This window comes from Podarcis erhardii (assembly GCF_964252035.2).
Source record: "Podarcis erhardii genome assembly, chromosome: 15".
NCBI classification, from domain to species: Eukaryota; Metazoa; Chordata; class Lepidosauria; order Squamata; family Lacertidae; genus Podarcis; species Podarcis erhardii.
The window spans coordinates 16004628-16030937 of NC_138505.1; the positions used below are offsets into that span (position 1 = coordinate 16004628).

Here is a 26310-nt window from a genome sequence, read left to right on the forward strand (position 1 = left end):
CCCAAGGCATCAAGTCCAGGACCAGCAGCAAGCTGTTTTGCCACATGATGCAGAAAATCCCACAAGCATAATACTATGTTACTGAGGTAAAAAGAACTTGCTGCCCTTCCAGGATTCTCAGAATCAGTTGCCCAAGGGTAGATACCTCATACCTAATGATAGGGCTGGCTCTGATTCAAATGCATTTGGCAGTGTGTGAGTCTCATTACATTCCCTTTTTCTATAGATACTGGAGCTAAAGAAGAAGAGATTCCTTGTCCCACCCCACCCCCAACTCCCTGTTTTCTTTCTGACTGGAGAGGCAGCTTAGAGGGATTCTCCCCTCAATCACCCCACAGACACAGGCCTGGTTCCCCCAGTTAATCAATATAAAGACATAATAAACTGAGGGTGCATTATTTGGTCCTGCCCCCTCCCCAAAGATTGACCTACTTACGTCTGAGGAAGAAAGAGCAATACACAAATAGTTAATGATTCATGATTTAACCATCTTATTTCCTGCCAGGCACAAGGCCATTGCCCCGCTTCCCCTGTGCCCTGAATCATGGCCACTGGGCTGCAAATTCCTAGAAACTGCTTCTGTCCCTCTCTCACAAACAAACAATGGCACACACCCTGTCCTGCTTCTCCAATGGGGGTGATTTCCTCCAGGTCTCTTCTCCAGGCATGTGATGATGCAGAGCTTGTTTCTGTTGCACAATTTGAGGAGTGCAGTGACAAATAGCTAGACACTCCGCATACACAAACACTTGGTTTGAGTCAGGATTACCTGGACTCAAACCAAGTGTTTAGTACTGGTGCTAGAGCTGGACATGAATAAAAAATTGCCTCTGAGTGCGTGCAAAGGGCACTGTTTCATTTTAAAAGATTTACCATATATACTGCAAAGAAACATTTGCAAAAAACAGGATCAATGCCGCTTCCAGTTATAAGTCACAGGGTGTTAAAATAGCATATATATAATATAGCAGTTAGAATGCTGGACCTGGGAGACCCGGGTGAGAACAGGACATTAGACTAGGTGGCTGCTAGGCCTGACCCTGCAGGCTCTTCTTAAGTTATTCTGGATGTGCCTATATAGCTCGGTTGGTTAGAGCATGGTGCTGATAACACCAAGGTTGCAAGTTCGATCCCCGTATGGGACAGCTGCATATTCCTGCATTGCAGGGAGTTGCTACCAGGGTCCTTTCCAACTCTACAATTCTATTTTTTTTTAAATAATATTTATTAGCAGTTTAAAAATTACAGAAGAAAAAAAATTAAACAAGACAATACAATACAAAAACAAAAACACCACACAACCCAAACCCTGAAACAAAAACAATTAAAAACACATCCATTAATTTCAAACCAAACAAACAAAAACAATTAAAAACACATCTATTAATTTCAATATCATAACTTTCGTTCACTTGTTTCAGCGACCTCCTCACACCTCCCTTTTTGTATTCCACTTCAATTAACTGTTTCAGCAATTCCTTTCCATCTTCCTCTGTTTTGTCCTATAATTTATCTTAACATATTCTAACCTTGTTTTTTCCCTTTAATACATTTACAATCTGTCCGTACCTAATTCCTTATAACATTTCTGCTAAAGCCATATATCTTCATTCCATCATTTTTCTAACATTCATTAATTTTACAATATTTCTGTAAATAATCTTTAAACTTTTTCCAGTCTTCTTCCACCGACTCTTCTCCCTGGTCTCGGATTCTGCCAGTCATTTCTGCCAGTTCCATATAGTCCATCAACTTCATCTGCCAATCTTCCCGGGTGGGTAAATCTTGTGTCTCCAACTCTACAGTTCCATGATTCTATGTATCTATCATACTATGAACCTGCAGATGGCTTCTTGGAATCCAGAGCAGACTCTGGGGTGAGCCAGGGCCTTTTCTCTTGCACGTTCCAACCTCAAAGTTTCGTCATCTCTGCCCACGGGTCAGCGCCCAGGGAGCCTGCAAGTTCTGCCAGATTCATCCCTGGCTTGCCCTGGAGTTGCTCCATAGGGCAACTCTTCTTCCTGTGAGATGCCTAATGAGTTCAGTCAAGGAGGAAGGACAAAGCCACCGATGCAGAGGATGTGAGCGGGTGCAGCGGGAGGGAGATTATGATATGCTAGCAGCCAGCTATTGCTCAGCTGAACAGGGCTGGCTCCAGGTTCTCAAGCACCTTCGGGCAAGATGCCCACTCGTCTGCCCTGTCCCTTTGGGCCCAAACCACAGCTGCTCAGAAGGAGATGGCAAAGGGAGCACACTTGGAGGGGGCAGACATCAGCAGCCAGGAGAAAGATGGGTTGCCAAGGGGTTGGAAGACAAGGTGCAACTCAGGTTGTTATAAGGGCGAACTAACCATGATGGTGGGCTCTGCCTCTATGGTTGGAGGTAGCAATGCTGGAGACTGCAGGAGGGGAGAGGGCTCTCATGCTCAAAGCCTGCATGTAAGTTTCCCATTAAGAGCATCTGGCTGGCCACTCTGTGAACAGGATGCTGGGCTAGATGGGCCATTGGCCTGATCCTGCAGGCTCTTCCTATGCTCTTATGACCAGGGTACCTGGAGGCCCGTCTGTCTCCACACTGACCTACCTGTTCTGCAGCCTTTGGCAGCCAGCAGCCCTGGTCGCCAGGTGATTTTTGGACAACTCTCCTACAACTTCCCAACTGTGGTTGCCCCACAAATTGGTATAACAGCATTTATTTTTGATCTCTCAAAGGAAAATGGGCCACTGCAGTCCTCTAGGAGACGCCCTGTACTTGGGCCCTGTTCAAAGGCATTTTTGTTTTGTTCTGGAAGGGCTTTACGTGAGGTGTGTAACCTAGGCATAAAATTCATATACTGCTTCATTGTAGAAAAAGAAAGAAAGAAGACCCCTTCAGAGCAGTTTACACAAAAGAACAAACCAATAACATTACCAGTAAGAACAGTCAAAAACAGCTATTTAAAACATTTAAAAAAAAAACAATTGAAATCAGCGAGGAACTAAAAAATTAAAACACACTTCAACATTCTACTGTGTCTGGGCAAGCTTGGCAGGTGCCAAAAAGAGTGTGGCAAAGGAGCCTTCCTGACGTCAATAGGCAGGGAGTTCCAAAGTGTAGGTGCTGCTGCACTAAAAGATCGATTTCTTACAAATGTGGAATGAGTATTATGTAGCACCTGTAACAGTGCCAGTTCTGCAAGCTGAGGAGGCCGAGTGAAAACTGCTGATGAAATGCTTCTGCTTTTAGAGTTTGTATGGGTGGTTTTAGTGTTCTAGACTCTCTAGAGCAGGGGTCAGCAACCTTTTTCAGTCATGGGCCGGTCCACCGTCCCTCAGACCATGTGGTGGGCCAGACTATATTTTGAAAAAATAATAATGAACGAATTCCTATACCCCACAAATAACCCAGAGATGCATTTTAAATAAAAGCACATATTCTACTCATGTAAAAACACCAGGCAGGCCCCACAAATAACCAAGAGATGCATTTTAAATATAAGGACACATTCTGCTCATGTAAAAACAAGCTGTCCTCGGGCCGGTTTTAGAAGGCAAATGGGTCACATCCGGCCCCTGGGCCTTAGGTTGCCTACCCATGTTCTTTTGCTCAATTGATTTTATTGTTCTTAGAGCCTGTATTCCTGCATTTCATTGTTTCTACCCTGCCCACCACTTTGATGGCTAATTGCTGTGGTCTTTACCTTTGTTTAAAAATCTTAATCAGTGGTTCCCAAAGTGGGCAGTAGTGCTGGGGTGTGTGTGTGTAGGATTACTTAGGTGGGCAGTAAGAGGCAAGGGGGTAGTGGGGGGGTGTGGACGTGTAAGAGACTGTCAGACTTTGAAAAGCGGGTCTCACTGGATCAAGTTCATAAATTTTGTTGAATTCATTAAAGCAAAGAGTTTTATTTGGATGTTAAATAAATATGCAATTAATTGTTACTGCTTTGAATTTTACTGTGTTATAATCTTCCTTAGCTGGTTGTGCAAACAGATATTTTGAATAATGCTTTTTATAGGGGAGGAAGCATTAGGGATGAGTTCATGGAAGCAAAGGCATAGCGGCCCTCAAAAGTTTGGGAACTGCTGATCCAAATGAATGATAGCTATATAAATAAAGGCTGCGATGTTAGGCAAAGCCAGGCTTTCCTGGGCAAAAGGACTGATGCACAGGATCTGGCTGCCTGCCTAACCTCCTCCACCTGCAAGATGGGAATCGCCGTGGGGAGAAAATCCACAAGGGTGATGCCAACCAGCACTCTCTTGTACTGTACTTCCCCTCTGGCCTGCCTCCCTTCCCAGGCCTGTTATGAGACAGCGCTAATCGCCAGCGCCTAAATGGATTAATGGGCCCATTATCGCTCATCTCGCAACTCAACTCTTCCCCCGGAGAGCGGCTCGGACAGCCGCAGCCGCCACGAGGAGGGGAGGCTGCAACAGCTTAAATGCACAGGCAAGCAAGTGCTCCCTTGCATTAATCCTTGCGCTCAACAGATATATATATATATGCAGATGAGATGGGTGCGCGCGCGCGCTTAACAGCAATCATCTGCCCGCAAAAAGAGCGGCGCGAGTGTAAATCCACCTGTTTCTTCCATGTTCCCCTGCAAAGGTCAGCGACAATGTCAATTAAACAGCTGGCCTTAATAAAATGTGTAGCATCGATGCGATTAAGAGTGGTGCATCGGAGAGGGGCGGTGGAGGTTATTATTCTCCTCTTCCAAGTAACAGGAAGCAGCGGCGAGATCTCAAAGGGGGAACAAAACATCGAGCGGGGCATCGGGCGGGTACAATTAAAGACCAACTCCATCGCGCAAAAGAAAAGAAAAGAGCAGTGAAGGCTTTGGGTTGGGAAGCCCAGCCAACCTTGCATTGTGGGTGTAGGAAGCTGCCTTATACCGAGTCAGACCGTTAATCCGTCTAGCTCAATGCCGCCTGCACTGATTGGCAGGGGACGATCTCTGCCTGGAGCCCTGCCTGGAGACGCCAGCGGGCAAAGCAGGGGCTCTGCCCTCCCCCGTGGGGCAATGCCAAAGGGACAGCGCAGGTGACCTCCCAGGGCTTTTGCAACACCCCACTCCTTGCAGGGAGCTGCGCCTGGGCTTCTGCCCTGATAGGGCAAGGCAGGCCTCGCTCTCCAGCCACCGCAGCTCTTTCCTTCCTCACTTCTCCTCCTCCTCCTCCTCCTCCTCGGATGGCCAGTGGAGATGACATCATCCCTTAAGCGGATGACGCAGGTTCTATTTTTAAGGGGCCAATGGGAGCGCTCTGGCGGGGGTCACGTGGGCCGGGAAGGTTACTTAGTGTTACAGCTTAAGCGAGGAGGAGCGCATCAAAGGAAAAGGCAGAGCGCCTGCGCGTGCGCAATAGAGGCGGAGGCAGGCTTTGGGGCTGGGTCCGACGCGAGGAGGAGGAGGGGGTACGCGCGTGCGCGCACACGCACCGTATTAGCCTGCTGCTGCTGTTGCTGCTGCTGCACCGGGATTAGGTCTCAGTCTCTCGCGCGCGCTTCCTTTTCCTTGTATTGCGCGGGGGAAAGCAGCACTGGGAGCTGCCGCCGTTGCTGCTGCATTAGCAGCAGCAGAGGAGCCAAAGGCGGAGGAGGGCAGAGGAAAGAGGCAGGGGCCTGCCTTGCTTGGCTGCCGCTGCTGCTCCTGGTGACGGTGCGCCGGGGCCGCGCAATGCACCTGCCCGCACCTGCCGCCGGGTAGAGAAAACAGCCAGGCCGTGCCGGGCGCCCTCCTCCTCCTGCGAGCCAGCTGCTGCCGGGTGCCCCATGGGAGAGGGAGGAGGACGACGGCGACGACGACAAGGGGCTCTGGCAGGAGGCCGGCCCCGCCTGCTTCCTTGCCCCCAGGATGCCTCCTGCGCCGCTGCCGCCGCCGCCGCCTTCGGCTTGAACTAGGAAACAGACGGCCTCTGCATCTTCTCCAGCCCCACAGGCTGGTCCCCTGGACGTGGGGAAGAAGAGGAGCCGCTTGGCCTGGGCGCTGCCCCTCCAATCCTTCGGACCCCGTGGCAGATCTTGAGGGGTGCCCCCTGGGCTCCGGCTCCTGCACCCGGATTGTGCCTGGAGCTGTTAAAGCAGGTTGCTGTGGAGAGGGGTGCCCCACTTTCACCTCAGCAAGGCACCAGGGTTTTTTGGGAGGTGGGCCTTTGCAACAGCTGGGAAAAGCCACCTTTGCAGCCCCAGAGGCCTCCTTGCACCACAACTTGGGGGGGGGGAGGTTCGCCCTCCATGCTCCTCGCTGGCATTCAGCTCCTCTTGGCCCTGAGTCGTCCAGCCATGGCAGCCAAGTAGGCCAGGAGTCACGCTGGAGGTGAGCCCCCTTGGGCTTGGACGCGCCGACGAGACCCTGAGCCAAGGACTCGGACCGCAGAAGGAGGCCCCGGCCTGTGTCATGGGGCGGCTGCTCCTGAGGCCTAAGGAGACGCCAGACGCCGTTGCTGGGTACTAAGGGCACCCTTCCTCCCCAGGGCCCTCCTGGCATAGACTCACAGCAGTGGGGGCTCGCCCGCCTGCCGACATGGAGACCAAGATCCCGCCTGCCGTGACCCCCACCAGCCCCTCCTCCCCGGGGCTGTCCCCTGTGCCGCCCCCGGACAAAGTGGACGGCTTCTCCCGCCGGTCACTCCGCCGTTCCCGCCAGAGGCGCTCCCACAGCTCCTCTCAGTTCCGGTACCAGAGCAACCAGCAGGAGCTCACGCCTCTCCCTCTGCTCAAAGGTGAGTCCCCAGAGGCTGGAGGGCTGGGCTTGCCTCCACACCTGGGTCCTTCTAGCAGGGAGACCTGCCACAGAATCATTGGGTGGGAAGAAACACCCAAAGTTCATCTAGTCCAACCCCCTGCAGTGTGGGAACTGCAGCCAAAGAATCCCTGACAGATGGTCATCCAACCTATGTTTAAAAAACTCCAGTGAAGGAGAGTCTGCCACCTTCCAAGGTCCAACATCTCTTATTGTCAGCAGAGGCCTGCCATAAGGGCAGGGGGTGGGTGTTAGTTGGGGGACACACCCTAGACCAGCAGTTCTCAACCTGTGGGTCCCCAGATGTTGTTGGACTACAACTTCCATCATCCCTGAGCTCTGGCCTTGCTAGTTGGGGTGATGGGAGTTGTAGTTCAACAACATCTGGGAACCCACAGGTTGAGAAAGGCTGCAGAAAGCCCTGTGTTGAGACTCCCTCATTCTTTGGTTTGGGGATACCGCCTCATTGCTGAGCTTTCAAGAGATGCCATTACATCTGGATCTTCGTTTTGGTCACCAAAAATGGGTTTTGGGTGTACCTATTCATTCAGTACATTTCTTTCGCACTTTCCTTGCAAGGAGCTCAAGGTGCCGTGCTCAGTTATCCGCTGTCTTGTTCTATCCTCACAACAACCCTGTGGAGTAGGTTTAGGCTTGAGAGACCACAACCTCCCCAAGCTCACCCTGTGAGCTTCATGATGCAGAGGGGTGCAAATTCTGGTCTGCCCCAGGTCCTGGTCCGACGCTCTCACCACTACACCACACAGGCTCTTATGTTAAGCTCCAGGAGGGTAGCCCTGGTTTCCTGTTGCAGGAAAGGGCATCTTCACTTCAACGAGAGCTTTGGGCTTGGCCCTGGCCAAACGCAGGCTCAGAGCTTTGTGGCAAAGCTCTCCTGTGGCCTCTTTGCTTACTTTGGAATCACAGCTTTGAGCAAGAGGCAAGCAAAGTAAAATGCAATTTGGGGAACAATATTCATCATACTTGGAGCAGTAATAAACTGCAGGTGTGTTGGGGGGCAGGGAGTGGTGCCCATGTTCAATGTCCTCATGTGCATCATGCTCACCACCACCCTTTAGTCCCCGACCTTCTCAGAGTCGCATGGGGAAGGCGTGCAGGGAGCTTCCACTTGTGATCAGGCAAATGCTACTGGAAAGCCTTGTGGGCCATCCCCCGCTTACCATAGAACTGTAGTGTGGGAAGGGACCACAAGGGTCATCTAGCTCAACCTATTGCAATGCAGGAATTTTTTGCCCAACGTGCAGCTCAAACCCCCACAACCCTGAGATTATGAGTCTCATGCTTCAACTGAGCTAAAGGCATTTTCATTTGCATTGGGGGCTGAGTGTGTGGGGTGGTGGGCACCGGAGTGTTGGGGGCATGTCTTGTGTGGGCACACAGGTGAAGTTTGCACGTTCAAGCAAATATGGCTTTCCAGCAAGGTAAGAAAGCAAAGCACCTGCAGAAGGTCCCAGGTCTCACAAGTAGGGAAGGTCCCCTGCTTGTAACCCTAGGCAGCTGCTGCCAGTCGGCATGGATAATCCAGATGGACCCATAGTTTGACTCTGTCTAGAGCAGCTTCCTGTGGACCTCTGGCTGGAGTGACGCGGCTGCTTCTTGGTGGTGAAAGCCTTTCTTCACGCAGCGCATCATCAAATTGTGGAACTCGCTCCCCCAGGAGGCAGTAACACCCACCAACCTAGATGACTGGGGAAATCCATGAAAGATCAGACTGTCAGTGACTGCTAGCCATGATAGCTATGCTCTGCCTCCGAAACTGGAGGAAGCAATGCTTCTGAACACCGGTTGCTGGAAGCCACAGGAGAGAGTGCTCTTGTGCTTGGATCCTACTTGCGGGTTTTCCATACGAGCCACTGTAAGAGCAGCATGCCAGACCTTGTGGGCCGTTGCACTGATTTGGCAGGCTCTTCTGATGCTCTTCAGTCCTCCTTGGGTACCATTTTGCAACTGAGAGCAGCCGCTGGGAGTTGTCCTCTCTCCTGCCACTCTGGTATTGTTGTAGCAGCCAGCAGGCCAGGCCAGCATCTTTCACCCCTTCTGCATCCTCCTCCTCCTCAGCTGGGGAGGCAGCCCCAAGCATCCTGCCTTCTTCTGTAGCCATCAGAAGCGCACATTGGAGTCCTTGTGCCACTAAGTAAGCTCCCATGGGAGAGGACCACAGCTCAGACGTGCCTATGCAGGCAGAATGTCGTGGCTCTTTCAGCTAAAAGAGAAGAGTCCGTAAGTGATGGGAAATGCCCTTCTCGGCCTAAGACCCCTGAAGAGTTGCTGTCTGTCAGATACGGACAGATGTCTGACCTGGTATTAAAGCAACTTGCTGTGTTCCCATCCTGAGGATTGCTTCTGTGTCCATGCAGAGAATTGCCCACTCAGGGGCCTGCCTTTGGGGGTCTGCAGCGGCCTGATAATGGGGAGGGGCAGAGTTCCAGGAAGTACTGAAATTGCAGGTGGGTGTCAGAGGGGACCTTGGTCTCCATACCTTTTGGGTCAGCCTCCATCACACCCTGTAAGCCGCTGTCCTCACAGGAGGGGGCATGATTTGACTAAAACAGGAGGGAGTTGGTGGGTGGGGTTGGTGGGTTGCAAATAAACACATAATAATGCAAATAACACAGATTAATTTCTGTTGGTGAGCTCAGAGTGGCCTTCAGCATGGATAAAAGCATCCGCAAAATACATTGCAAATAGGCTATTAGTGAAAATCAGCAGCGATGAAAACAGATGATGCATTAACTCAGTGGGAAGCATTGTAAAATCGGGCAGAGTTTCGTTAGCCACCCCGTTCCCCTCAAACACTGGGCCATGCCTTACTGTTGACTTAATTGAGGTGGAGTTGCAACATCAAGAAAGGTTTCCTCTATGCCAGACTGGAGTGTCCTGCTGAATTCTCTATTAGAGGCATCTTGGAATGAGGAAATGCCATCTTTATTTATTAATGGTATTTCTTGCCTGCTCTTAAGGTCCCATGAGCTGAAATGCAATCACAGAATAATGAATCATCAACAAACCATAAGACAACAGAAGCACAAAACATATTTAATAGCACCCTTTACAGGAGAGAAAACCAAAAATTCATATATTGCTTCCAAAAGTGGGAGGCAGAGCAGCCAGCCCCACCCCACCCCGTAACTGACTGCAATAGAAGCTGTTTAAACGCCCTGGGTTTGGTTTCCTTCGATTTGTTTAATTTATTGGCTTTTCGCCCTAACCTTCCTCCAGAAGGAGCCCACGTTAGCTGTACAGCGTCAGATTTATACAAAATTTAAAACCACTCTGCTGCAGATGCTCTTTTACCCTGACTTTTGACACTTGAGATGCATATTTATTTATACATGTTTCTTTTTAGGAACCACCTTCTGTGATTTCGTATTGCTTTAAACTGTCCTTAAATGTTGTTTTAATTATTGTTATGCACCCTGGGTAGGGTGAATAATTAATAGTAATCATAATAAAATGATAAGTGGGAAATGGGAGTGTCTGGCCGCATGCTGGGCCGGGGGCAGAAATGGCTCTCTTCGTCTGCTCTCCGTTTCCTGGCCTTGAATGCTGCTCAGTTTCAAAATACATTTTAGACTCCCTCTTCCTCCGCAGGCATAAATACTTTTTGACTTTGGAGACAAAACCAGAATAGGTTCTCAAGACTTGGGAGATGCCCATTGCATTCATCTAGGCCGACCCCCCCCCCCCCAAAAAAAAATATTCCTGCATCCCTACTGATCCCAGAACTCAGAGCTGCTCATCATCTCTGTCTCCGGATGCGGCTGATCAGCCTTATGGCTGCCATGGTTACAGTTCCCAGGGGGATTCCCAGGGCTGCTTCTTGCCCCAAGGGGTAAGGAGAGGATGCAGCAGCAGCAGTATGGCTTGTGTGCCTGAGTCTTACTTATTAGGGTGCTTTTATACTGCCCTTCAGAGGCGCACACACACACACAACTGTTACAGGGCAGTTTACAGTGAAATAAAGTTGACCGAAGCAGAATCCAGCCGATCAAAAAGAATTCACATCAAACACCTGCATAACTAAGTATAATAGCAGCATCCTGCTTAAAACTGACTTCAGCCTTCCCAACCCTCCACCTCTAAGATCCTGATATTTTTTGTTAAGTAACTGCTCATTTCATCATTGACTTCCTGCTCTCCTGGGGCGCTCTTGGTGCTTTCCAGGTGCTCATCAGTTCACCAATGCCTCATTTCCCTGTTTTGGAAATGGCCGCTCTTGGCTCCTCCTGTTGTTTTTAAATATCATCATGGGAAAAGCACCCAGTCTGGCACCTTCTGGAGTGGGCCCAGCTCCCTGTCAAGGAAAAGGCTGAGGTGGGCTCTCTAGGATGACTAGGGCCACTTGGGTGGCAGGCTTGGCTAATTTTGGAAGGCCAAGCGTTTGAGTGTGCCACTCCACTCTTGACCTCACCCAGGGCTAGTGTCTTGCGGAGTTTACTGGTGCCTGCAACTGAGGAAATGGCTTATTGGTGCCACAGCCAAGGAGTTGGAGAGCAGGCATTGCTGACTCTTAACTCATTGATGGGCACAAGTGACAGGCAGCTCTGACTTGCCAAGGTGGTCGTCCCCAGAGAATGACGTGGGTTTTCTGGAAATTTTGGGATCGGAAATTTTTCCCACTGCACTAAATCACTGGAGATTTAACATGTTTGTTTTATACTGAATATTTTTTTTTTAAAAAAAATTATGCAGTGTTCATTTTCTATGCTGTATAAACACAAAGCCTTTTCAGGTGCGTTGGAAACAAAATATTTAATCTAGGGAAAGAATTCAGTAAAGCACCACTTAATGCAGTTTAAACATGGTGGTGAAAACTGCAAACTGGAGAAGAAATGAAAGGAAAAACAACCACCTTGGTTTCAGGAAGAGCCATAACACAGCGGTAGACCATCTGCCTTGCATGCAGGATGTCCCCAGCTGCGTCTCCTGGCAGGGATGGGAATGCCCCCTGCTTATAACCCTGGGGAGTGCCTGCTAGTGTCCTGAACCACATGGACCCATAGTCTCACCTTGGAGAAGGCAGGTTCCTATGTACTGTTGTCTGGAATTATGGGTCTTGCAAGGTTGCCACTGGGGGTCTCTGGGTTCTGGTCAGGCCTTGCCACTGCGCCCCCGCTTGCTGAATGACTGCCCGGCCAGTGTTTGGGGGATGCACCTGCCAGAGGCCACATCAGCAGGATGGTCAAGCTCCTCCTTGCACAGATGCCAGGCGGTTCAGCCCTGTGAACTCTCCATGCTCTCTGCTCGGTGCTGGTGGCAGTGGCAAGGGTTGGGCTGGCATGGGGAGCTTTGTTTGCCCTGCACGCCCAACCCTGGTCCTGCCTGTTGCATGTTCCCTGGGCTCCAGCAAAGGACACAACCCCCCTGGTGTTCTCTCTGTGGAGCTGTGCTTTCTTCCCCCAGAGCACAATTCAAAGTGTTAGTGCTGACCTTTAAAGCCCTAAACAGCCTCAGTCCAGTATACCTGAAGGAGCATCTCCACCCCCATCATTCTGCCCGGACACTGAGGTGCAGTGCCGAGGGCCTTCTGGCGGTTCCCTCCCTGCAAGAAGTGAGGTTACAGGAAACCAGGCAGAGGGCCTTCTCGGTAGTGGCACCCGCCCTATGGAACGCCCTCCCACCAGACGTCAAATAGAAAAACAACTAACAGACTTTTAGAAGCAGATAGGTAGCCGTGTTGGTCTGCCATAGTCAAAACAAAACAAATTCCTTCCAGTAGCACCTTAAAGACCAACTAAGTCAGTTCTTGGTATGAGCTTTCGTGTGCATGCACACTTCTTCAGATACACAGTGTATCTGAAGAAGTGTGCATGCACACGAAAGCTCATACCAAGAACTGACTTAGTTGGTCTTTAAGGTGCTACTGGAAGGAATTTGTTTTGTTTAGACTTTTAGAAGACATCTGAAGGCAGCCCTGGTTAGGGAAGCTTTTAATGTTTAATAGATTATTGTATTGTAATATTCTGTTGGAAGCCGCCCAGAGTAGCTGGCGAAACCCAGCCAGATGGGCGGGGTATAAATAAATTATTATTATTATTATTATTATTATTATTATTATTATTATTACCAACTTTTGCCAGCTCAGGTTATTTGTCCACTTGCATCTCCAGAGTTTCAGATGGGTCTCTTCTTCCCAGCCCTTCCTGGGGGTGACATGGATTGAACTCTCTGTGTATAACAAGTGTCTCCCCACCCTGGCCAATGGCCTTTTCCTTACAAATAATTAAAACAGAGCAAAAATGTGCATAGTCTGCTTTTTCTCCACCACTAAGTAGCTGTGACCGGACTGCCCCGATGGATTACGGAGAAGGGGGCTCCGATGTGTTGGAGGGTGAGACCAGCCAGCATGTTTGAGCCCCAGCACCTCTTGCACCAGCACCTGCTGAGCCCTGTGTGTGTGGTCGCTTCCTCCCCCCTGCAGATGCTCCTGTCTCAGAGCTGCACGACCTCCTATGCAAGAAGCTGCAGCAGTGCTCTGTCCTCTTTGACTTCCTCGACTGCGTCGCCGACCTGAAGGGGAAAGAGATCAAGCGGGCAGCCCTCAACGAGCTGGTGGAGTGCGTGGCCACCAACCGTGGCATCCTCATTGAGCCGCTCTACCCTGAGATCATCAAGATGGTAAGCGGGGAGAGGGGAGGGAAGAGGATGGGCTCCCCTGCCACACAAACAAGCAAAAGCAGGGTGGTTCAATTGCTTGCTGGTCACTGGCAGCAGCCAGGGAGGCTGCATTGGTTGCTGGCAACAGCCAGGGAGGCTGAAGCTAGGAATGCGTTCTGCCAGCTTGAGCAAGAGACCCCTGGCACAGATTATGACTCAAGGGGAGGCAAAATAACCTCCAGTGAAGGATGGATGGAGCACTCTCCAAATCTTTCCTGTTCCATTTCTGCATTTAATGTGGATGGGTAAAAAAAAAAAAAAAACACCACACACACACACACACACACACACACACACACCAGTGAAAAGTAGTATTTTAAAAATAATGCCTTTCTGGACAGAAGTGCTGACTATTATACAAGCAAGTACAGGCTATGATCTCCCTCCTTTTACTTCTCTCTGAAATTGATAGTAGGGTGCCAGGGAAGATCTCATAACAGTGCCATTGCAGCTATGGGCACCATGTTGGCAACCCCTGTGAATGATCTCAATTGCCCTTTCCCTGAGATTCTTTGGGCATCTGGCTGGTCCCTGTCAAAGCCAGAAGCTCGAGGGGTGTATTTTTATAGGGGGCAGGGGTGTACCTTGCAGTGGTTTAGAACAGCTTGCTTGAAGTGGTAACTAGTCTGTATAGCAGGCATAGGCAAACTCTGCCCTCCAGATGTTTTTGGCACTACAACTCCCATCATCCTTGACCACTGGTCCTGTTAGCTAGGGATGATGGGAGTTGTAGTCCCAAAACATCTGGAGGGCCGAGTCTGCCTATGCCTGCTGTATAGCTTGGCTGATTTTTTCTCTCCCCTCCCTACAGATCTCGGTCAACATTTTCCGGACGCTTCCGCCCAGCGAGAACCCTGAGTTTGACCCCGAAGAGGATGAGCCCAACCTAGAACCCTCGTGGCCACATCTCCAGGTAGGACTCCTCCGTGGGGCTGCCTCGTGTGGGCATGTGTCATTTTGCCTGCATGGCAGAAAAGTAGTGGGTGCAGTCTTAGCCACCTCCACCCCTGGCTTGCTGGTGGATGCCTTAAACCAGTGGTTCCCAAAGTGGGTGGTGGGTTTACTTGCAATGGCGAGCAGTGGGGGGCACTAATAGTCAAGAGGGCAGCGGGGGGGGGGGACGGGACGTGTACTGGAAGTGTAAATGGCTATCTGAAAAGCTGGTATCACCAGATTGAGTTTTTTGTTGAATTAATTAAACTAAAATAGTTTTAATTGGGTTTTGAAGAAATGTGCAATTAATTGTGATTGCCTTTAATTTTATTTTGCTATTATCTTTCTTTGTGGGTTGTGCAAACTGCTATTCTGAAAAATGTGTTTGATAGGGTAAGGGGGCACCAGGGATAAGTTTATGGAACCAAAGGGAAGGTGGTCTAAATTTTGGGGGAACCAAAGTGCCTTGGGGGCAGGGAATTGGAAGAATTTTTGGTGGTGATTAATGGTTCCACCTCTCTACCTCTTTCCAGCTTGTGTATGAATTTTTCCTCCGGTTCCTCGAGAGCCCAGACTTCCAACCTTCGGTCGCCAAGCGTTACATAGACCAGAAATTTGTATTGCTGGTGAGTGAGAAGGGGCAAGAAGGCTGAGCAAGGGAGTGTGTGTGTGTGTGTGTGTGTGTGTGTATGTGTGTGTGTGTGTGTGTGCCTGGGGCAGCAAAGCCAGGTTACTGGGCACTGAGTGTGAGTCCTCTTCGCAGGTGTGTCACAAGCCTTGCTCCTTCTGCAGTGACTCTGTTGTGGTACTGCAGAGAAATGAGGCTGTTTTGACCTCCAAAACTGCTTTGGAAAACTTTTCTATTCCATCAAACTTATGCAGGCAATTGAGAATGCATCTTTTCGTAATGGTTGATGGTCTCTGATTCTAAAGCTTTTTGTGTGTGTGTGCGTGTTAATTATATACAGTGGTACCTCGGGTTATATACGCTTCAGGTTACATACACTTTAGGTTACAGACTCTGCTAAGCCAGAAATATTACCTCGGGTTAAGAACTTTGTTTCAGGATGAGAACAGAAATCGTGCAGTGGCGGTGCAGCGGCAGCAGGAGGCCCCATTAACTAAAGTGGTGCTTCAGGTTAAGAACAGTTTCAGGTTAAGAACAGACCTCCAGAACGGATTAAGTTCTTAACCCGAGGTACCACTGTACAGACATCCTTGTCATAAACTTCCTTGGCATTTTTAAAATCAGGCAGTGACACATAAATATTTTTAGACATAAATAATTAAGACACGGCCAGGAAGGAGCTGGATGCCTCCTTGGAAACTGGGGCCCGAATAATAATAATAATAATAATAATAATTTATTTATATGCCACCCATCTGACTGGCTTGCCCCAGCCATTCTGGGCAGCTCCCAACAAGAAAATAGTAAAATCACAATACAAGCTTGGCTGCCCTCTGGTACACCTGGTTGGCCACTGTGAGAACAGGCTGCTGTGCCAGGACCCCCTTTGGACTAATCTTAGGCTGTGCACATGACTCTGCTTGCAGAAGGCAGCAAGCTAAGTCACTGGCATCTCCCAGTCGTGCTGGAAGCTTGGAGAGCCGCTGCCTGGTGTTCAGCTCCTCCTCTCCCCTCTCCCTTTCCTTCAGCTACTGGAGCTTTTCGACAGCGAGGACCCTCGGGAGCGCGAGTACCTCAAGACCATCCTCCACCGCGTCTATGGCAAGTTCCTGGGCCTGCGTGCCTACATCCGAAAGCAGTGCAACAACATTTTCTTGCGGTGAGTTCCTCTTTTCTCTGCTCCACTCCAGGGTTGCTCCGCATCCTGGCCTCTTGCAGCACAGGCTTCTCTCCCCAAAACTCTGCCCACCCAGTGTGGTCAGAAGCAGTTGCTCAGGTCTCGCTGCCAGCCTCTTCTGGCCAAGAAGGCGATTTGCAGGTGGCCTGCATCCGTACATTGGAAGGTTCGGAACACGTAAAAGAAGGCATCTTCTACCTAAATCCCCTTTGACACATAAACTACAAGATAAGGATAACTGTAACTTTAAAGATGAATGAGAACCTTTTACAGAGCACTTAAAGAAACAACAAAGTGAACTGGACTCCCTGGCAGCTTTTCAATAAACAAACTTTCTATTGACAATAACCAGTCAGATAAATTGAGGATTTATACAGTTTTGTAACATGCAGAGTATAGTATTTGTAGAGAGATTGGAGCTGAGTAAAGTCATGGGGGGAGGGGGGTTATTTTATGGGGGGGGAGGGGGAAAATGTGGGGGAATCAAGGATGATATGTATTAAGATAATATGTTTTGTTTAAATTCTTAATAAAAAATACTAGAAAAAAAGAAAAGAAAGTATCTTCTACACAGGAGGCAGTTGCCTAGACGGCTTTAAAAGAGGATTGGGACAGATTCATGTAGAATCATAGAGCTGGAAGGAACCTCAAGCATCCTCTAGCCCAACTCCCTCCAAGGCAAGAATATTTTGCCCAGTGTGGGGCTCAAACCCACGACCCTGAGGTCAAGAGTCTGATGCTCTAGCAACTGAGCTAACAAGGGCTGCTAGTCATGATGTCTGTGCTGTGCCTCCACAGTCGGAAGCAATAATGCTTCTCAGTACCAGTTGCTGGAAACCACAGGAGGGGAGAGTGTTCCTGTGCTCAGATCCGGCTTGCAGGATTCCCTTGGGTGGCCACTGTGAGAACAAGATTCTGGACTAGATGGGCCACTGGCCTGAACCAGCAGGCTCTTAAGTTCTTACCCATGTGGTAAGAGCCCATTTAGGGGGATAATGTAACCTGCTGTCCACTAGAGGGCACGATGACCTTGTCCTGTGTTCTCCCTTCATTCCCTAGCTGGGGACTCCCCCACTTTTCTCGCTGGCAGATAAAGATGAGTAGCATATAATGGGTGGTGCAGGAGCTGCCAGACCCAAGGGATGGGGAACCCGTAGCCCTTCAGATATTGTTGGACACCCAGCTCTCAGCAGCCAGCATGGCCAATGGGTTGGAGTTGTAGTCTAGCAACACACAGTTGATAGAGCGCAAAGCTCTTAATCTCAGGGTTGTGGGTTTGAGCCCCACGGTGGGCAAAAAGATTTCCTGCATTGCAGGGGGTTGGACTAGATGACTCCTGGGGTCCCTTCCAGCTCTACAATTCTAGGATTCTGTGGTAGGAGAGGCTCACTCTGGGCTGGTGCCCTGAATACCCTTCCTGGTGGCCAACTTGACATCACAGCACCCTTATAATATTATAATAATAATTTATTATTTATACCCCGCCCATCTGGCTGGGTTTCCCCAACCACTCTGGGTGGCTTCCAACCGAATATTAAAAACAATACAGCATCAGACATCAAAAACTTCCCTAAACAGGGCTGCCTTCAGTTGTCTTTTAAAAGTAAAATAGTTGTTTATTGCCTTGACATCTGCTGGGAGGGCATTTCCTAGCTGGTCTAGGAAAGAAGAGGATCCAAGCAGAAAGTGGCAGTGGAGCCCATGGTGGCAGTTCTGCCTTCTCCCCAATCTGAAGGCGGCTGTGGGGCTGCAATGTGATGTGTTGCTGCTGTTTGTTTATATGCCGCCTTTCAGCCGAAAAGGCTTCTGAGGCAGCTCACAAGAATAAACTGACAACAGTATACAGGCAGATACAAATGCAAAGCATTTCAACTATATTAAAAACCCAACATGACTCTGTTCCTGCCAGAAAAGCCAGGAACAGTCCCTGCAAAAAAAAAAAAAAAATGTTAAGAGAAGAGAGCCCGTGGTGGTGCCGTGGTTAGAGTGTTGGACTCTGGGAGAGATTTGGGTTTGAATCCCCACTCGGGCATCGCGAAGCTCACTGGGTGACCTCAAGCCAGTTGTTGCTCACTCTCAGCCGTAGCCTACTTCGCAGGGCTGCTGTGGGGAATTAAGGAGCAAAGGACGAACCACGTGAGCCGCCTTGAACTCCCTGGAGAAAAAGCTGAGATGTAAAAGCAATAAATAAAAAGGAAGAATACTTCAGCAGCATCTTTGCCATACAGTGGTCCCAGGCAGGGTGGATGGGGTGGGGCAAGGCAGGTGGGAAAGCTGGTGGCCGTGATGATGTTGTCATCCCTACCTCTCTCCCCCCCCCCCAGGTTTATCTACGAGACGGAGCATTTCAACGGTGTGGCGGAGCTGCTTGAGATCCTGGGAAGGTAAGCACCTTAGGACATGGAGGACGGACATCAGCCGGAGCTGCACCTTCCTGCCTCTGTTTAATGTTGAGGGGCCTCTTTCCTTCCCTCCTCTCCCCTTCAGCTTCCGCCATGCACCAGCTGGGCTCCTTCCTGGCTGCTGCTGCTGCTGCTGTGGGCGGAGCAAAAGGGCAAGACGCTGAGTCATCGGAAGCTCAGCCATGTGCTCCGTCACCCACGACTCAGGAGTCTGGGTTGCATGACAATACAATCCACGAGATGCCACAAGCTCACGCTGTTTTTATTTTACTTTATTTTGCCACATTTTGAGATTTAAACATTTTTGTTTGATTCACCTCGCCTTCATCGCACTGGTGACTACCATGACATTTCCTTTCCCAAATATGTAGAAGTATTTGTTAAACGACAACAATACTTATGCTGTACAGTGGTACCTCAGGTTACATATGCTTCAGGTTACAGACTCCGCTAACCCAGAAATAGTACCTCGGGTAAAGAACTTTGCTTCAGGATGAGAACAGAAATCGTGCTCCGGCGGCAGCAGGAGGCCCCATTAGCTAAAGTGGTGCTTCAGGTTAAGAACAGTTTCAGGTTAAGAATGGACCTCTGGAACGAATTAAGTACTTAACCCAAAGTACCACTGTATTCGTATTCTGTGGCTGCTGCACAATGCTTTTCTTTTGGCATCTTCTCCTGCCTATTTCTTACTCCCCCCTCTATAATTATTCCCTTTGCTTATAATTTTTTAAAAAAATATAATAAGTTAAAAGGAAGGGTGAGATGTAATTTAAATTTGTTAAAATTCTGACATTTTCTGTAAAGTCCAGGGAATTTGGAGGGGATGGAGAGGCATTGGAACAGTAGTGCTGGTTTCTTCTCTTCCACCAACCTTCCCTGCCAGCAGTCAGGTGTTGAAGATGGGAGTTGAAGGCTCCTCTTTCTCAGAACTACTCAGGAGAAAAGGCAGGGGTGTTCCTTCCTCTGTTTGGGGGACACCAGCATTCCCAACCACTCCCTCCCCCAGTTTTCTATTTATTTATTTTGCTGCAAAAAATGTATATGCTGCTTTGTCGCAAAAACTTCAAAGCGGTTTGCAAAAAGAAAAAGAAAAAAACAATTACCGGAAACAATTAAAACATCCCAAAGATTTAAAGCCAGCAGTAAACCAAAAATGCACATCAGCATTCTGCATATCTGGGCAGGCTTGTCTAACCAGAAATGTTTTCGGCAGGCGCCAAAGAGTGTGCAGTGAAGGTGCCTGCCCGATGTCGCCATCAGTAGGCAGGGAGTTCCAAAGCTGTAGGTGCCGCCACACTAAAGAGATCGATTTCTTGCAGTTGCGGAACGGGTGTCGCACGGCACCAGCTTTGATGCCTCCCACTATGTTTCCTCCCTCCCCTCCCCTCCCCAGTATAATCAACGGGTTTGCTTTGCCCCTGAAGACGGAGCACAAGCAGTTCCTGGTCCGGGTCCTCATCCCGCTGCACTCGGTGAAGTCCCTCTCCATCTTCCACGCCCAGGTGAGCCTCACTCTGCAGGGAACCCCCGCCTCCCATGATGGCCAAAGGGGCCTCTGCTGTCAGGTGGGGAAGATCTGCAGTGGAGTGATGCCTGGGCCTCTGGTGGGGGTTGTGGGGAGGGGGGTGCGCCTGGTTGTCCCCGAGCTCTAACCTCCGACCCTTGACTCCGCTTTGTCTCCTGCAGCTGGCTTACTGTGTGGTCCAGTTCCTGGAGAAAGACGCGACGCTGACCGAGCATGTGAGTCGGGATTTGGCCATGTGGGGGGCTGTTTGTGGGGTGCAGCAGAGCAGCAGCCACCTTCAAATATCTGAAGGGCCGTCGCATGGAGGATGGAGCAAGCTCGTTTTCTGCTGCTCCAGAGGGTGGGACCCGAACTAAGGGATTCAAATGACAAGGGGGGAGATTCTGACTAGCCGTGAAGGAGAACTTTCTGAGGGAAAGAGGCGTTCAGCAGTGGAACAGACTCCCTCAGAAGGGTGATGGACTCTCCTTCCTTGGAGGTTTTTAAGCAGAGGTTGGACAGCCATCTTCCATGGATGATCTAGTTGAGATTCCTGCATTTCAGGGGGTTGGACTAGATGAACCTTGGGTGTCTACAATTCTGTGATTCTAAGAGGAGGCTCTGGATTGGGGGCGGGCAAGGCAGAATGTAGCTCAGTGGGTTTGGTAGGTTGGTTGGGGGGTTCTTCCCTTTGTCTGGGGGGGGGAAGGGCTGAGCAGAAGAATTTGCCTTAGACTAGATGTTTCGGGGTGGGGGGATCCTCTAGCAGTGGTTCTCAACCTGTGGGTCCCCAGATGTTGTTGGACTACAACTCCCATCATCCCTGAGCTCTGGCCTTGCTAGCTAGGGGTGATGGGAGTTGTAGTCCAACAACATCTGGGGACCCACAGGTTGAGAAAGGCTGCGTCTAGCAGATGTTATTCCTCAAGCGTTGCTACACACAGCAAACTGCCCTTTCCCAAGTCCGACCATAGATTCACCTGCACTGCCTACACTAACTGGCAGCAGCTCTCCGGGGTTTCAGAGAAGGCTCTTCCTCAGCCGTTACATGGAGATGTCCTTGGGGATTGGACCCCTGGGACCTTCTGCATACAGCACACATATCCGACCCCTGACCTTTGGACTGTACCACTGAGTTATAAAACCAGGGTTGGACGGGGAAAGGGGAGGTGAGTCTTCTCCTAGGAAGGGCCCACTCCCCATTTCAGAAATGGGGATTAACATACGTTCTTGAGAAACTCTTAAGGTGACCTGGTGAGACCGGGGGGGGCGGGTTATTGGGTTGTCTTTGCTCTTATTTTTATTTTGTGTTTTTTATATTGCAATTTTATGTTGTGAACCGCCCTGAGATCTATGGGTATAGGGCAGTATACTACTATTATTATTATTGTTGTTGTTATTATTTTTATTATTATTTTTATTATAATTATTACAGTGGTACCTCGGGTTACATACGCTTCAGGTTACATACGTTTCAGGTTACAGATTCCGCTAACCCAGAAATAGTGCTTCAGGTTAAGAACTTTGCTTCAGGATGAGAACAGAAATCGTGCTCCGGCGGCGCGGCAGCAGTAGGAGGCCCCATTAGCTAAAGTGGTGCTTCAGGTTAAGAACAGTTTCAGGTTAAGAACGGACCTCCGGAAGGAATTAAGTACTTAACCCGAGGTACCACTGTATTAGGCCAGTGCCGGGATGTTTGTCTTAATGTTCCCATGTTCTGACCTCTCTCCCCACCTTCCCAGGTGATACGTGGCCTTCTGAAGTACTGGCCGAAGACCTGCACCCAGAAGGAGGTACAGAAGGGTCAAGTGGGGAGGAAGGTGGGAGTGGAGGAAGGATCAGAAGTGGAGGCAGGTGGGGGAAGCCTTGGTGCTGTTGCCCCATCTTGGCCCAGTGGCACCGCCAGTGTCTGCATCCCAGCCTAATCCCAACATATTCTGCTCACCTTTCGCTGTTCGTCTGTCCACCCAGGTGATGTTCCTGGGAGAAATCGAGGAGATTCTGGATGTCATTGAGCCCTCTCAGTTTGTGAAGATCCAGGAGCCCCTCTTCAAGCAAGTGGCTCGGTGTATTGCCAGCCCCCACTTCCAGGTGCTCTTGGGGCAGCGGCAGGGGGGTGGGGTGAAGGGTAGGGAGATGGGGCCAGAACTCATTCAGCTTGGGGGTTTCACTATTTTTGAGATGGCGGGAGGGCACACTTTTTTAAGGCTATCCAACTTCTTAAGGCTACTTCCTCCTGCAGGAGTAAGTTCCATAGTTTAACTTTGTACTGCATGAAAGACAACAACCTTTTATCTGAGTCTTCCGACATCCAATTTCCATTTCCTCCCACTTCTAGTTTGTTTGCCGCCTTTCTAAAGGTGGTTTACAAGCTGAAGAAACAACAAACTATACGGCAGAGATCACACACCTTATAACAACCTGATCCAATACCAAAACCAAAATCATAATAAAAACGTGCTGCTTTGTTTTTATTTAAGCTGTTTATCTTAAAGCTAACATTCAATAATCCATTAGAATATAATAGTGCATAATAAATTAAATACCGGCAAATAATAATTAAGCATAAATTCACTCTTTAACAATTACAGTGAAAATAATTATAATCCATAAAAATAAATGTGCATAAGATACCACGATACATACGAAAACTTCTGAAAGGATCAAATTGGGAAACAAAGACATGCAGCTTATAATATTACTGGATGTCCACCAGTTCTAGTGTTCTGAGTGAGGAATAGAAACGTTTCTTCATTCACTTTCTGGGTGCGACATGTTTACTACGTGAAACAGCTTGGAGGAAACTTTGAATTTTTGTACGTAGGGGGGCGCTTTGTTTGAGGAGAGCCTGCTGGAACTCTCCCCTCTATTGCTGCCTTTGACCATGGAGGCAGAGAGTAGCCATTTTGGCTAGTAGTAGCCTTCCTCCCCTCTGAGCCCTCCTCTCGCTCCAGGTTGCAGAGCGGGCTCTGTATTTCTGGAACAACGAATACATCCTGAGCCTGGTTGAGGACAACTGCCACACGGTGCTGCCCACCATTTTTGGCACCCTCTATCGTGTCTCCAAGGAGCACTGGAACCCGTAAGTGGCTGCCTGGGTTGGGGTGCCTACAGGACCCCTGGGGTGGAAGTGGGCCAGTCCTGCAGTGTCCCTCTGTCCCCAGTCGCCAGCAAAGCCTCATTGCTCCCATTGCCCAACTTTGGGGAAAGGCCACAGATTTATATCCTGCCCTGTATCACTTTTATTTATTTATTGCTCTTATCTTTGGCGCTGTGAGCCTAGGACTTGCTGATCAGAAAGTTGGCGGTTTGAATCCCCGCGATGGGGTGAGCTCCCGTTGCTCGGTCCCTGCTCCTGCCAACCTACCAGTTCGAAAGCATGTCAAAGTGCAAGTAGATAAATAGGTACTGCTCCAGCGGGAAGGTAAATGGCGTTTCCGTGCGCTGCTCTGGTTCGCCAGAAGTGGCTTAATCATGCTGGCCACATGACCTGGAAGCTGTATGCCGGCTCCCTCGGCCAATAAAATGAGATGAGCGCCGCAACCCCAGAGTCAGCCACGACTGGACCTAATGGTCAGGGGTCCCTTTACCTTTATCTTTTGCTCTGAAGAGCTAAAAGTGGCAGACATGGTTATTCCCACCTCGTTTAATCCCCTACTACAACCTTGTGAGGTAGGTTAGGCTACCTGAGAGGCACTGACGGAGCTCAAGGTCACCCAGTGAGCTTCATGGCTGAGCGGGGATTTGAACCCTGGTCTCTCCCAGGCCCTAGTCTTAGGCTCTAACCACTCCACCGCACTGTCTCTCTTTAAGTGTAAGACTGGCTACACCTTCCAGGGCCTCAGTAAGCAGAAGGGAACCCACTTTTAGGTTGAAAGATAATCCAGCTGTTGACTGATGGGGTGGGGCTGGAGGTGGCTTAGCAGTCCTGGGGTGTAACATCTAGATTTCCTCTCCCCCTCCCCCGGCACTGCCACCCTCTTCTCCAGGACCATTGTTTCTCTGGTCTACAATGTCCTCAAGACCTTTATGGAGATGAATGGGAAACTATTCGACGAACTTACGGCCTCCTACAAGGTGGAAAAACAGCAGTAAGTGTCTACGTGGCAGACGAGGGAGAGAAATTGCAAGTCTGGGCAGCTTCTCCTGTTTATTCGTTGGGAATATTCATTGGGAGCATTTATACCCTGCTGGCTTGGGCTGATGGGATTTGGGAGTCTAGCGCCACCCGCAGAGCCCCCACAGGTTCTCAATCTTCTCTGCATCTTTCGCAGTAGCACATGTGAAACCACAGTATATATAGGGGTTCTTTGCAGACTGCCAGCTTAGCATGAGTCAGCAGCGTGATGCAGCAGCAAAAAAAGAGAATGCAATTCTAGGCTGCATCAACAGAAGTCTAGTGTCCAGATCAAGGGAAGTAAGAGTCTATTGCTCTGTTCTACCTTGGTCAGACCACACCTGGAATACTGTGTCCCATTCTGGGCACCCCTGTTTAAGAAGAATATTGACAAGCTGGAGTATGGGCCGATGGAGTGACCAGGGTGATCAAGGGCCTGGAAACCAAGACTTAGGAGGAACAGTTGAGGGAGCTGGGTATGTTCAGCCTGGAGAAGAGGAGATTGAGAAGGGATAGGCTGGCTGAAGAGCTGCCGCAGGGAAGATGGAGCAAACTTGCTTTCTGCTGCTCCAGAGGGGAGTACCCAAAGCAATGGATACAATGACAAGACAGGAGATTCTGACTTAACCGTTATGGATGACTTTCTGAGGGGAAGAGCTGTTTGACAGTGGAAAGTACTCCCTCAGAAGGTGGTGGACTCCCCTTCACTGGAGGGTTTCCAACAGAGGCTGGATGGCCGTCGGTCAGGGATTCTGAGATGCTTGCATTGCAGGGGGTGGGACTAGATGACCCTTAGGGGTCCCTTCCAACAGTGTCTGGTGTTTTATTGTATTTTTAATATTTTGTTGGAAGCCGCCCAGAGTGGCTGGGGAAACCCAGTCATATGGGTGGGGTATAAATAATAAATTATTTTATTATCATTATTAGTACAGTTCTATGATTCTCCATTTTCAAACCGTGGAGGCAGAGCATAGCTGTTGTGGCTTGCCATTGGTAGCCTTTTCCTCCACAAATTTGTCCAGTCCTCTTTTTAAAGACATCTAGGTTGGTGAAGAAGGGACGCGGGTGGCGCTGTGGGTTAAACCACAGAGCCTAAGACTTGCTGATCAGAAGGTTGGCGGTTCGAATCCCCGTGACGGGGTGAGCTCCCGTTCCTCGGTCCCAGCTCCTTCCAACCTAGCGATTCGAAAGCACGTCAAAGTGCAAGTAGATAAATAGGTACCGCTCCGGCAGGAAGGTAAACGGCGTTTCCGTGCGCTGCTCTTGTTTGCCAGAAGCGTCTTAGTCATGCTGGCCACATGACCCGGAAGCTGTACGCCAGCTCCCTCGGCCATAAAGTGAGATGAGCACCACAACCCCAGAGTCGGTCACGACTGGACCTAATGGCCAGGGGTCCCTTTACCTTACCTTTAGGTTGGTGGAGCCTCAGCTGCCTCCTGTGGGAGTGAGTTCTACAGTTTACTTTGTGAAGGAAGCACATTCTTTTTTCCTTTTCTGAATACAAAGCCAAAAAGAACCGTTCTGCCTTAAAACAAAAACAAAAAACAAGCTGCAGTTACGGAAAATACCACGAAACCTTTGGGAATTCAAATACAGACCCCAAATAACAAAACTCTCTTGGCTCACTTCAAACACCGAGCCTTGGAAGATGGCATGCCGTATCATAGAACTTTATAAAGTTGGAAGGGGGTACCCCAAAGGTCATCTACTCCAGCCCCCTGGATGCAGGAACTGCAACTGTTTGCATCCTTCGCTGCATCTCCCTCTCCTTTTAAATTTCTCTCCTCCCAGGGAACTGAAGAAGGCGAAGGAACGGCAGGAGCTCTGGAGGCAGCTGGACGAGCTGCAATTGCGGAAGCTGCAAGGACTGGAAGAGGCCAAGATGAACCGCCTAAACCTGCAGCACTCCCTGGCTGTGCAGAGCGGAGGGGCCAGCTAGGAGCCCCCCTCCCTCCCCTGGAGCCCCCCACCCCCTGCCCTCCCCACCCACCCACTGTGGCTTGTGGGAGCAGCCCACCTGGGTGCAGGGCCTGTCCCAGAGAGCCGGACACTCCCTACCCGCCCCCAGCCAGCCTGTGCCAAACCAGAGCTCCTGCCTTTCGCTCCTCCTGGGGGGGGGCCTGGCCCCCACCCACTCACCCACCCACCCA

General features: G+C 49.8%; 1 protein-coding gene across 1 annotated transcript; it reads left to right on the forward strand.

The window, feature by feature from the left end:
• Nucleotides 1-6502: 6502 nt before the first annotated feature.
• Nucleotides 6503-26114, forward strand: PPP2R5B (protein phosphatase 2 regulatory subunit B'beta; the record flags this gene model as incomplete). The annotated part of the gene is made up of 13 exons (XM_081842464.1): nt 6503-6701; nt 13164-13360; nt 14211-14312; nt 14866-14958; nt 15989-16119; nt 18462-18521; nt 19933-20041; nt 20226-20279; nt 21786-21836; nt 22015-22134; nt 22998-23125; nt 24033-24134; nt 25952-26114. The coding sequence occupies 13 exons, from the start codon at nt 6503-6505 to the stop codon at nt 26097-26099; spliced, it is 1494 nt and encodes a 497-aa protein (XP_081698590.1). The 3' UTR covers nt 26100-26114.
• Between the last annotated feature and the right edge of the window lie 196 nt (nt 26115-26310).